This window comes from Mycteria americana, chromosome 2 (assembly GCF_035582795.1).
Source record: "Mycteria americana isolate JAX WOST 10 ecotype Jacksonville Zoo and Gardens chromosome 2, USCA_MyAme_1.0, whole genome shotgun sequence".
Lineage (NCBI taxonomy): Eukaryota > Metazoa > Chordata > Aves > Ciconiiformes > Ciconiidae > Mycteria > Mycteria americana.
Window position 1 is genome coordinate 96,530,241 of NC_134366.1, and position 12,072 is coordinate 96,542,312.

The 12,072-nt window shown below is 39.8% G+C and overlaps 1 protein-coding gene across 3 annotated transcripts; it reads left to right on the forward strand.

Moving 5' to 3' along the window:
- Positions 1-36: 36 nt before the first annotated feature.
- On the forward strand, positions 37-10,841 carry FASTKD3 (FAST kinase domains 3). Of its 3 annotated transcripts, none has more exons than XM_075494050.1 (7): positions 37-65; positions 731-2,194; positions 6,110-6,195; positions 6,795-6,957; positions 8,248-8,317; positions 9,634-9,748; positions 10,536-10,841. In XM_075494050.1, exons 2-7 carry the CDS (start codon positions 760-762, stop codon positions 10,632-10,634), a joined length of 1,968 nt encoding a protein of 655 aa, XP_075350165.1. In that variant the 5' UTR covers positions 37-65; positions 731-759; the 3' UTR covers positions 10,635-10,841. The 3 variants fall into 3 exon arrangements, with proteins under 3 accessions (XP_075350165.1, XP_075350166.1, XP_075350167.1); XM_075494051.1 differs by lacking the exon at positions 37-65 and adding an exon at positions 168-236; XM_075494052.1 differs by lacking the exon at positions 37-65 and adding an exon at positions 433-572.
- The last annotated feature ends 1,231 nt before the right edge of the window (positions 10,842-12,072 follow it).

Here is a 12,072-nt window from a genome sequence, read left to right on the forward strand (position 1 = left end):
GATACGCGCCGGGAGAGCGCCGGAAGCTCCCGGCAGCCCCTGCGCTGCCCGTCATGGCGGCGGAGGTGAGGGTCCCTGTGCTCCCGTCGCTCGCTCCCTGGAACCGCCGGGTGCCCCCAGCGGCGGAGGGAGGAAGAGGAGGGAGGGAGGGAGGGAGGGAGGGGAGCGGCGCGGCGCGGCGCGGCGCGGCGCCCTGGCCCGCGGCAGGCAGCTGTGGGCGCTGGGGTGGGAGGCAGGCACCTCGGCCCGTGGGAGGCTCGGGCCCAGCCCGTCCCTCGCCGCTCTCGGTGGAGGGAAGCGTTGGGCCTGTGAGGCGGTGGGGGCGGAGAGGCCCCGCCGGTGCCGCCTGGCGCATGTCAGATTCCCCCGTCGCCCCCCGGCTTCGCGGCTTCGAGCGCCCCGTAGGCCGCTCCAGCCGCGGGTAACGGCGGTGCGCCTATCCGCTGCCCGGCGCCCCCGGCCCGGGAGGGTAAAGAGAAGCGCCGGCGTGCAGTTCCTGCTTGGGGAATCGTCCCCCTTGTAGTGCCCTGACGGGGACACGGGGCAGAGATGCCTTGCAACCTGTCACGCAGGTCTCGCCGCTCCCGGCAGTTTCATCTTCTCTTTGCGTTGCCCTGTGCTGGTGGTCGTGGGAGAGGGGTCAGCCCAGTCGTGGCCAGCTGCTAAAAGTTTTTTTTTGCTGACACTTAACGCTGTTTTCCAAACTATGTATGTATTTTTCTTCCTCTAGGTATCTTTTGAGAACCTACTTGATCCAATATGGCTTTGATTAGCCGAAAAAGTTTCCAGTTTTATTCATCTGGCACACCGGCGAGCAGGTCCATTTTGATGACCCTAAGCAAAAGGTTGAGCTTTATCAGTGGGCAGCGAAAGCCCCAAAACTGTAGCTCTGTAGCCATGAGGATGCCATGTTTCAAAGATAAATCTCAGTATATGTTTTGTAGAAAAAACCATGTACAACTGCGGATACAGTCTCTTTCTGTTAATGAAACTGTGCATCTTTGTGGAGATACTGGGAGCAGTCCTAAATCTGTTAACAGGTGGATGGATGAACAACTATTTTTCAAGAAGTTGAACAGCCTTTGTACAGCGAAAGAGATTTTTGACTTTCTTAGCTCTCTGGAAGTCATGTCTGATACTATGGCATCACGAGCCCTGCAGAGGATTTCTGAAGTTGAGGTGGATGACAATGGTCTGAAAAACCCTGAAGGAGTGTTAGAGAATGAAGTTTTCAGGGCATTATGCTTCCAGTTTGAATTTGAATCCTCAAAACTGTCAAACACTGGGCTACTGAATGCATTGCAAGCCTTGATAAAACTACGTATAGATCCCCAGAGTACACTGATGGCGAGCTTGCTTTCAGAGGGTGAGGAACGGCTTGGTAAAGGACAGTTGACTGTTAAAAATCTGTGTGCTCTTGGAGAGAGTTTGCTTGAGTTGGAACGCCCAAGTTGTGCGACACTGGAACAAATTATGAACCACATGCAAGAAAAAGACATTGAGAACTGGAGTCCTAGGGAAATGGTGATGGTTTATAAGATGCTGCAGGTGACTGTCAGGGAAGGAGAACAGTACCAGGACTTGCTAAACAGAATGAACAGAGTCACTTTAACCATAGTTTCCCAGCTAAGCCCAAAGTTCACAAGCATAATACTGAATTCACTGGTTGTTCTTCATCAGACGCAGGCAGTTCCCTTAGTGACAGCACTGTGTAAGCATTCTGTGAAGCATATTCCATATTTCACAGGTGATGAACTGGTAAATGTACTGGAAGCCTTCCTGTACTTTGGACATCGTGAACAAATTTTTACAGAGGCACTGGAAACACATGTTCCCAAGTCCATCTTTACCATGCATCCTCAAACAGTCAGCAAAGTCATGCAGTATTGCTGCCGAAAGATGATCCTTTCTAAGCCCATCTTTGATGCGGTGGCAGAAAGTTTCATTTCCGATGCTGAGAGATTTACCACCGACCAGATTGCTGAGTATATTATACCATTTGGGACTCTTAACTATCTCCCTCCAAGTGCTTCTTCCTTGTTTAGGAAGCTTGAAACCATACTGCATACTCGCTTTAGTCACTTTCAGCCTCGCACCTTGCTGACCCTGCTGCACTCATGTGTCCTTATTCAACGTTATCCAGTAAATTTTCTGCCAAAAATATTCAGTCCCTATTTTCTGCAGCAGCTTCAAGGTAAGGAGCAGTGTTTCTCTTGCTACATTCCGCATGTCTTTCTATTACGTGGTGTGTCTCTTGTCAGGAACCCATTTGTTATCAATTACATCTGTCAAATCAACAATGACCTGATTAAGGTGACTGGAGAATAGTGATCAGGAGGCCAAAGATTGTTGCTTCCTTGTCACAATTGCAGTTCTTTCAGTTTATATTATTTAGAGGAGTTTGAAAATTGCCCTGTACAATCTTAAACAGAGATTTTAAATCCTTTCAAAATTTTATTTCCCTTTGCTTTTCTAAAAAATACTGACCCTCTGCTTTCCCTCATGTTTGTCCTTTGACTCATACAGGTTTTAGATGCTAAGTTATTCTGTGCAGGAAATGTGTTACTTTTAACGCTGGCTGTTTAAACTTCTTTGCCTATGCAGTGACTGATGTGAATACTCACACTGAAGTGGGATTATGTTACTATGAGACTGGTAACACTAGGAAGGCTAGCGAGACTGGTTATTACAGAACTAACAAGATTGAGACCAAAGTGGTAGATTTTTTAATGACAATGATACTTGGAATGATGCACGAGTAATGTAAAATATAGTTTAGTGATTCTGGGTTCATTTTTCTCTAAATTGTTGGATTGTAATGACTGGCACATGAGGGATGTGGCATAAAGGTGGAACATTGCATAGTGAGTCCTGAGACTTGACTTTTATTCTGGGTGTAGCCCCCCATTTGCTTTGTGGCTTTGGGGAGTCACTTCACTTTTCTGTATCTTTTTCTTCCCCCACAATTGTTTGCTTTGCTTACTTGGATCTCGTACTCCTCAGGATTGGGACTGGCTCTTAGGTATCTTACTCAGGGGCTAGCCCAGGGGAGGACGTATTTCAAAAACCAATAGAAATACTAGTAGTACTGATTGTGAAGCTAAAATAATTACCATCTGCTTGTGCGCTGCGGGTTAGATTTAAGATTTCGCTGCCTGTCTTTTTAAGGTTAAGTCCTCTGTGACTTTGCATAATCCTTATTTCTAGTTACCTTCCTAAGCATCCAAACCACTCGCTTTCTGAGGCTCTAAGGGCGAGGTACTCGATCACAGTTGTCAGAAAACCTGTTCATAGCCTTTAAAATTGGGACCAAGTTATAATATGCAAGAAAAGTTACAATAACTGTTCCACAGCTTACTTACAATTGTGTTACCAGCGAGCTCACCTGTTACTACAGAAATAATTCATTGTTATATTTAAAAAACTAGTCTAAAAATCTTTATAAACTTTGGTCAAGATTAGTACAAATTCTAGGGAGAAGTGGGATGAAGTGTAGCATTGGGACAAAAATAATTTAAATTACTATTATTGATAAGAACGTGTTACAGTTATATACACAGAATTTGTAAATCTCAGGCAGTACAAAAAGTGTTTTTCAAATACTACTTTGCTTTATTGTGCTGGTTTTGGCTGGGATAGAGTTAATTTTCTTTATGGTAGCCAGTATGGGGCTATGTTTTGGGTATGTGATGAAAATAGTGTTGATAACACAGGGATGTTTTCGTTACTGCTGAGCAGTGCTTACACAGAGTCAAAGCCTCTTCTGTTTCTCACCCCACCCCACCAGTGAGTAGGCTGGGGGTGCACAAGAAGTTGGGAGGGGACACGGCTGGGACAGCTGACCCCAGCTGACCAAAGGGATATTCCACACCATATGATGTCAGGCTCAGCATATACAGCTGGGGGAAGAAGAAGGAAGGGGGGGACGTTTGGAGTGATGGCGTTTGTCTTCCCAAGTAACCGTTATGCCTGATGGAGCCCTGCTTTCCTGGGGATGGCTGAACACCTGCCTGCCCATGGGAAGTAGTGAATGAATTCCTTGCTTTGCTTTGCTTGTTTGTGTAGCTTTTGCTTTCCCTATTAATCTGTCTTTATCTCAACCCACAAGTTTTTCTCACTTTTACCCTTCCGATTCTCTTCCCCATCCCACTGGGGGTGGAGTGAGCGAGTGGCTGTGTGGTGGGTTTTAGTTGCCAGCTGGGGCTAAGCCACGACACTTATGATTCAAATAAGGTCCATTGCACGTAAGTGATTCTAGCACTTTATTCCTTACCTTCCGTCAGGCTGCATTGCGTCCAGCTTTTCAGGTGGGGATAAGGTAGAACTGGGTATGGACTTCTGCTGTCATCTCTACTCTTCTGTTCTTTCAGGATAAGGATTATTGTATTCTGTTCTTGCTTCCAACTTGGTTGTATTTCTCTTTCATATTGTATTATGATCAGCTTGTGAAAGCTGAAAAGGGTAAATGGATAAAGCTGAAAAAATTAATTTGCAGTGCATAATTGTTGGCTTAATTAAAATAGAAGTGAGATCTGAACCAGTAAAATTTAACAGCATCATAAATGTGAGCAGTTAAGGATGGGCTGGTATGGTTTTTTTAATTATCTAGGTAAAAATGTAAATTGAATTCTAAGGCTCACGTATGTTTTAACAAGGCATAAAGATTGGTGCTTTGTCCTGGTTTTTAAATTACTTTTAATCTAGAATCTGATGTGGTTATGTGATGATGCTTCCCATTGGCATCCTCTCTGCTGACTACACTCCTCTGGTGGAGGTTTCCTGTGCCCATCTGTCTTCTGTGCCCCGAGCTCCTTTCCTTTCCACCTCTGAGCGAGCACTACAGTCCCATCCTTGGCCCTATGATTTACCATACTGAGGAAAACGTTACAAAATTTAAAAATCTACCCCATGGTTTATCCCATCTTGCTTAGGAGATCTCAGAGTCTGCTCACCCACTGCTTCCAAGACTGTCTTGCCTCCAAGGGCTGCCTTCACCTAATTGTTTGGGGTTTGGGTTTTTTTTCCCTGTCTAGTAAGTTTGTAGAACATCCCCCATGTGATAGCCTGTCCTTGGCTGTACCTGTTACATAATCCAACACTTTTGGACACAAACCTATTATGAACAACACAGTTCTAAGCTATAGATTTTAAGTAATTCTGTGTTAGATAGTAAAGCATATTTAGCGGCATTATAGGGATATGTAAGCTATGCCAGAAAGATGAGTGACTTCTCTAGATCTCAGCTAAGATTGCTCTGTTAATAAAGCTATAGAGAAGGTCAAGTTTTCAACGTGATTAGAAATTTTGGTCACTCAATTTTTAGCTGTTCAACATACAATACCTTAAGAGGTTGATTTTTAGGAAGCAGACATTCCTCATATCCTAAAAACCAGAATGTCTTTTAAAGTTTTCAAGCTGGTACTTTGAAAATGAGAAACCTTATAGTACCAGTTACTTTGAATACGTTCTTTTAAATCAATATAAAGGTATTCCACTAGAGTGGTCAAAGTTCAGAACAGGTCAAAGTTCAAGAAGATGACCTGCATGATTAGCATCTTATACTACACCAGGATTTTACCGTTCTGTAATAATACTTTGCACATAACATGAAAGATTCTTCAAGTATGCACTTGTAGACAAATCTCCAGAAATTATTCAGTATTATCCACTACTTTCAGAGAAAAAAAAAAAAAAATCTGAATGAAACAATGAGATCCTGGGACTATAACTTGGGGAGAGGGGGTTGTAGGAAGAAGGAAATGGGATATTTCTCCGAGACCGCAACTCAAATTTATTCCTCCCCGTAGAACGTTCTGCATCTCTCAGATCCTCATTTTTTTTGTGAAAGAGTGTGGCAGTCTTAACTAAGATCTTGCTAGTTGCATTTTTTTTTTTTAGGTTGATGGTATTTCTGTAAATCATTTCCTCATTTTTCTAAGTCATTTCACAACTGATCTTTCTGTTCATTCACACAATGATCAAGGATGATAATGATCAAGTAGCTTCTCTGCACGTTAAACTGAATAGCTTTTCCTGACTTCTGCGTGATGGTTTGTGTAAAGATACTTTGTTGAAGGTACACCTGAAAGCTTGAAAATTTTTGTTTCAGCTCAGCCACCTGGTTTGGACAGGATTGTTAGCTCCCAGCTAACCCAGCTTTTTCTGACTGTCACCCTGGAGTGCCCATTTTATGAGGTATGATACATATGAAACCAGAAATTATGTTAGCAAGAGGCAATAAGGTCATTAGGGCCCTGTTGATAATTAGTTGAAGACTGTCTTTCCCATAAAAACATTGGAATTGGACAAACCAGCTTTTTTTTTTCCTTGATGAAAATATGAAGCATTTCTACCTGTTTGATTGACTTGATATATTTGTATGTTTGACAGAACTGACTAGTTCTAAGTTAAAGTGCTTTCTGAGTATTTCTGAGTTCTTTTCCAACAACTATTCCTTTTTTATGTTTGACTTGTGAAGTCTTGGAGAACAAAAGAGATCAGGCACTTTGATGTTGGCCTGACTGCAGAGGAATTGAAACAGTTGTGCATTTCTCATGAGCGATACATTCAGCGTGATAGCACAGAAGCTTGCTGAGGATATTCTGGTGGTTGGTTTTTTGTTTTGGTTTGTTGGTTTTTTTTTAAGTTTCTAGCAGATCGTACCTCAGACTGTAAGTCTCTCAGTAGACATGGTTTTGAAATGCACAGAATACATTTTGCTACATAAATATGAGGTAGTAAAAATGTTATCTCCCTTCTTCTTTTCTTGGATTTGGTTGTCTGTCATTATGTAGGGTCCCAAACTCCTTCCAAAGTATCAAGTAAAGGCCTTTCTCGCGCCTCATGGTTCCCTTGATGTTCACCTCCTCAAAAGAGTGAAGACTGGATTACTTTATTTACTGAAAAAAAGAATGTATTTTGCATCAGAGGTATCAACACCATATTTCTATACAGTTGGTAAGTAACATTCTTTAGATTAATAATAAAATGTGTACTTATGCTGTCTTTATAATAAATATGTATTTGTATATATGTATATACATGTATATACATGTATACATATATATATGTATATATATGTATAAATATGTATAATAAATAAATATAATAAATAATAAAATGTATGCTTATGCTAAAACTTTAGGCTCAGTTATTTTCCAGAAATAAAAATGACTTATTTTACTCCCTTTGTGTGCATTCTAAATTGTGCAAATATGGAAAGCGTAAACTGGAATACAAAACTCTGTAGAAGGTCTGAAATGAGGAAACATTATGGGAACTTTCAGTAAATGCATTTTCAAAGTGAGAAAGAAGAACAGGGAGAGAAAAGAACTGCAGTAGTAATTGGAATTTACACAGCCAGTGTGCACTGAAAATAGCTGCTAACTCTTGTATTCTGTATTTTTCCTATCAGCTCCCCTTTTACTTATCCGGTAAATAATTTGTATAACGTAAAGCAAAATGAGGCAATGCCACTTGCCTGATCTCTCTGCTTTGGTGGCGAGTAGAGAAAGGGAGAGCTGGAAGGTTGTCAGCTCTCTGCCCTGCTCAGCTGGGCTCCTTTCCCCTTAGCAAGAACTGTTGACTACATATAGTCAGTGTGGGTTTGTGGACTGATAGAGTGTTTCATGCACCAGGAAAGGAAACTGAGAGAAGGTAATGATGAGGAGAGATGTGTGCACAGGAGGGGTGGAGGATAAAGAAGGTGTTGAGGGAAGGGTCTCTTGGACATGGTAGGGATGAAAAAAAAAATCAAGAGAGAGAGATGAATTGCTCTTCAGAATTACTCTGCATTTTAGCTTCCACATGGGGTTGAAGTTGGCAGGGCGTAGGTCCCAAGCTCTATTTGCAGATTGACATCATCTATAAAATTAGGGAATTAGTGAGAAAAATAAAAGGCATAGCAGGGGGGAGAGAGAGAAGAGAGAGTCTCTCCCCAAAGCCCTCAAAATTCCAGAGGCCCTAGCCAGCCTAGCAAAGTGCCATTTAAATACATTATGGTTTTTAGTGGACTTGGAATACTACTTTGCTGTTAGCATTATGAAAGGATGAAGTGTTACTAATTATCACTCATTTGTGTTAAATAGCCTATACACGTCTTCTGCAAGCCTCTGTGATTCAGAGAAAAGTATTGCGATAGTATTGTAGTTATTTTATAAAACAATGAACTGTGAGAGGATGAGAATTACAGTAAAGTTTGTTATATGAAATGAGTTTTAATGTCACTTGTCTTTTCATCTATACTAGATATTGAGATTAAATTAGATGAAGAAGGTTTTGTATTGCCTGCTGCCCAATGTGAAGAGGTACACAGACGGTAAGAGAATAAAAGAACCCACTGGTAAAATGTTAATATTGACAAAGAGCATCTGGGGTGAAACCCCAGCAAAATTTAAGCTAATTAGAGTTTTGCCATTGACCTCAACAAAGCTCAGGTTTTACGCTGAAACTGCTGGCAAAAGGACAAAGTTGGCAAAAATAATGATCTGCACTTTTTCCTCATTATTTTGCCTCCTGACTATACAGTGTCAGACAATTAGTCTCTTTACCCAGTGACAGTCAGGATCAAAGTGATCCTGATTTGGCTTATAGTAATGTATTTTGATCTTCTGTAATTAATTTTCAAATTAAACCCAAATTAATTCTAATTGAGCGTGTCCGCATAGATTTAACACAGTTTAAGCCAGTTTGAGTTCACAAATTTACTTCTGTAAGGAATCCTGTGTAATGAGGATATTTGCTACAGATGCTGTTTTTATTGAAAAATTGATAGGTGTTAAAAAAGTATGTTAAACAAGGATTATTTTGAGAAACCTTGGATACAAAGTTAAGCAACCTGCCTGTGTGGTATTTGCAACTGCACTTCTGTGGATAAAGCAAAAGTCTTTGAAAAGGTTATGTTTTTTCCAGCTTAACCTTCAGAAGACTCACAGACTAATACAGGTTCTTTCAAAAATCCCATGCTTAAATGTTTAAGAATGGGCTTTGATTTTTTTTAAATTACAGCTTTCATGTGTAAATAAGGTCACAATATACTTAACATACTGAAAATTTAAGCAACTTTTTTACAGTGGATATACAAATTTTGGTTTAAGTTGATGTGATTTTTATCACCAAGGAGAAAAAATGTAGTTATAATCCATGATGCTGCCAACCATACATACAGGTTTAACTTAAACAGATTTAGTTTAAACTTAACTTTAACTTAAACTCTAACAGGTTTAACAGTTACACTAGTAAGTTGAATAAATCTAGCTGCTGAAATGTTTTCAAGCTGAGACAAGTATTTTGTATGTTTTTCCTTCTAGAAGAATAAAAACCAGCTTACCAATAGTAGCATTAAAAATATCAAACTCTTATTAACTTGTATTGTAATTTTTGCAGAGCACATGAACAAGCTTTTCAGATCAGTTTCACTAAGCTTCAGGCTTTCCCCCTCCCACCCTTAAATTGAGTGATTTAAATTGTCCTGAACTAGGTTACTCCCATCCTACAACATCTGACACCAGGAGGTATTAGGGAGTAAGAGGGGAGGTATTGTCTCATGCTTCTTAGGAACTACAGTAGTTGTGGTGATTAAAATAACTTGATTTTTTTTTTTTGATACTACACTACACTTGTGCTTTATTTTAGAATTGCCCTCTGCATTGATGGTCAAAATAGATTTTGCGTTAATAGCCACAATCTGTTGGGAGAAGAAGCTATTAAACAGAGACATCTTCAGTTACTTGGTTATGAAGTTGTGCAGGTAAAGTCCAAAGACAGTGGTTTGCTTTTGCTCTGGCTAACAAAACAAGTGAAAATGATTGTTTTATAATGCTTAGAACTGTAGTTGCAATTATTTCCCAAGGCAGATGTAGTCTTGTCCTTTCTATATTATGTACTCTCTGTCTAGCTTTTGCCTCTTGAGGGTGTTACAGAAATTCCTTTTTCTTCCTGGGTTCGATTAGTGTAATCTGCTTGTGTTTTCTGCCAAATAGCGGCTGCTTGAAAAAGTACTTCTCTGCAGTGATTAAGGTTCAAATCTTGACTTAAAGGAAAATGTTGTCTAAGAGTTCAGTAGAATTGGGATTTTTAATTAAATACTTTTTACAAAAGGTCTGAATTTGGAGTTTAAAAAGAGGAGTTAAAAAAAAAAGGAACTGCTTTGTATTGTAAATAATATTTTCACAACAGAGTATATCCTTTACTTTGCCTGTTGAATAAATAGGAGTATTTTTATCTTTAAACATACTTTGGATCAAAACAGTTACTTTTAGATTTTTGAGATTTTCTTTTCCATTTATAAACACTGATCACATAAGCTTAACCCCATTATATTTAACTTAATTTAAACTGTAATGGATATCACTCTTAGTTTTACAGTAATCTCTATTCAGGTGATTCACAGATCAATAATAAGGTTAGGATTAAATGTTTAATTTTAAAACAGACAAATCTTTGATGTGTAATTTTACATCTGCTTAATGAACATCAGTCTTACCCAGTTGTTTATTAAAAGGTATTTCCAGCAATCATTTTTGTTTTGTTTCCAGATTCCATTTTTTGAGACAGAGAGTCTACAGAATTGCAGAAAAATGGCAGAATATCTACACAAAAAAATCTTTCCTCATACATACGGACTCAGCTGCTGACACTGGAGAATAATACAAAATCACAGGTTGACCTCCTGTACTATAAAGTGTAAATATTGTGCATGGAAGAACAATTCTGTTTTCTAAATAACTCCACCTAAGATAATTTGAGCTTCTGAATGTGAGACCTTCCAATATTTGGAACAATTCACGTGTAAAGAGTAATAAAGAGCAACATATTTTCTTAAGTTTTGTGTAAGTATTTATTATAAGCTAACAGATGTAAGTGCCAGACAGTCCGTGCTGCATTTCCTTTGTATTTTCACTGGTTCTAACTCACAACTTCAAATGGACAGATGTGACTATTCAAGGATACTGGCTGGTGCTGAATGTACAGAATGTGCCATGCTACCTACCAATCAGGGCTTTTCTTGACAGTGTAAAAAGAAATTGTGCAATTTACTCATAGCTGTTTGTGTGATTTCCCAAGTGTTTCATAAAACTAAAATTTGCAGTAGTTGCACAAGCAGTATTGGCTTATTGCTCATACTTAAGAGATGTAGAGGAGTGCTGTTCGCTAAATAGCAATGCCTTACAGAAAATGAGAGCGTTTTTATTAAAAAGATTTGCTTTACTTCGTAAAAGAACAGCTGCCACAGGGTAGTGGACTTGCACAGCTGTCTCTGGGGGCCACCCTAGGTTCTGGGTATGTACTATGTGTAGTTTTGTCTTTGGTGGCAGTTTTAGCTAAACTGGCTAAATGGGGTCATGTATGCACTCCAAAGTTCCTTCAGTTTACAGCCTGCCATTTGAGCCTAAACTGCAACTCATTATGCTCTGAGGCTCAGAAGAACTATGTCCTATGTAGTCCTTTTTTATGTATAAGTGTAAATTCTGGCAGAAGGGTGGAACTGAGAAGTGGAACCAGTAACCACTTCAGCTGGAACAAGCATGCCCTAACTTGCATCAACGTGTTGCTTCACAGTTGGATGAAGGGAAAATAACACAGCCTTAGTTCCGATCAGGTAACGTGTACTTGAACTGCCATGTAAAACACATTTTCAGGTTAGCTTCTGCATCCTGTCCTGTGTGGAATTATTATTTATGAGTAGCAAAGCAGAATTCCCAGCATCACCTGGTTTGATTTTAACTACTATGATTTGATACAAAAAAGGTGAAACTTTTACATCCTTGAAATTCTATATATTCCACCAGTAGATACAGAACGTGGCCATTTTTTCCTTCCAAGACTACTGTTAATACTTTGTGAGTTGCCAGTGTCTGTCAATTGTCCCAACAATCCCTGGAGATTTTTGCATGCAAAATCCAGATCCAAAATATGATTTACATTCTGTTCATGTTAATTTGTTGCATGCATAAAACCCTTACTCACAGTAGTATGTCGGCACTGATAGGCAAGGGAGCACCAAGAGGTAATGAGACACTTTCCAACAGTGTAATCGGAAGCTTACAGCACATTGGTAACCTAACAGTTGTC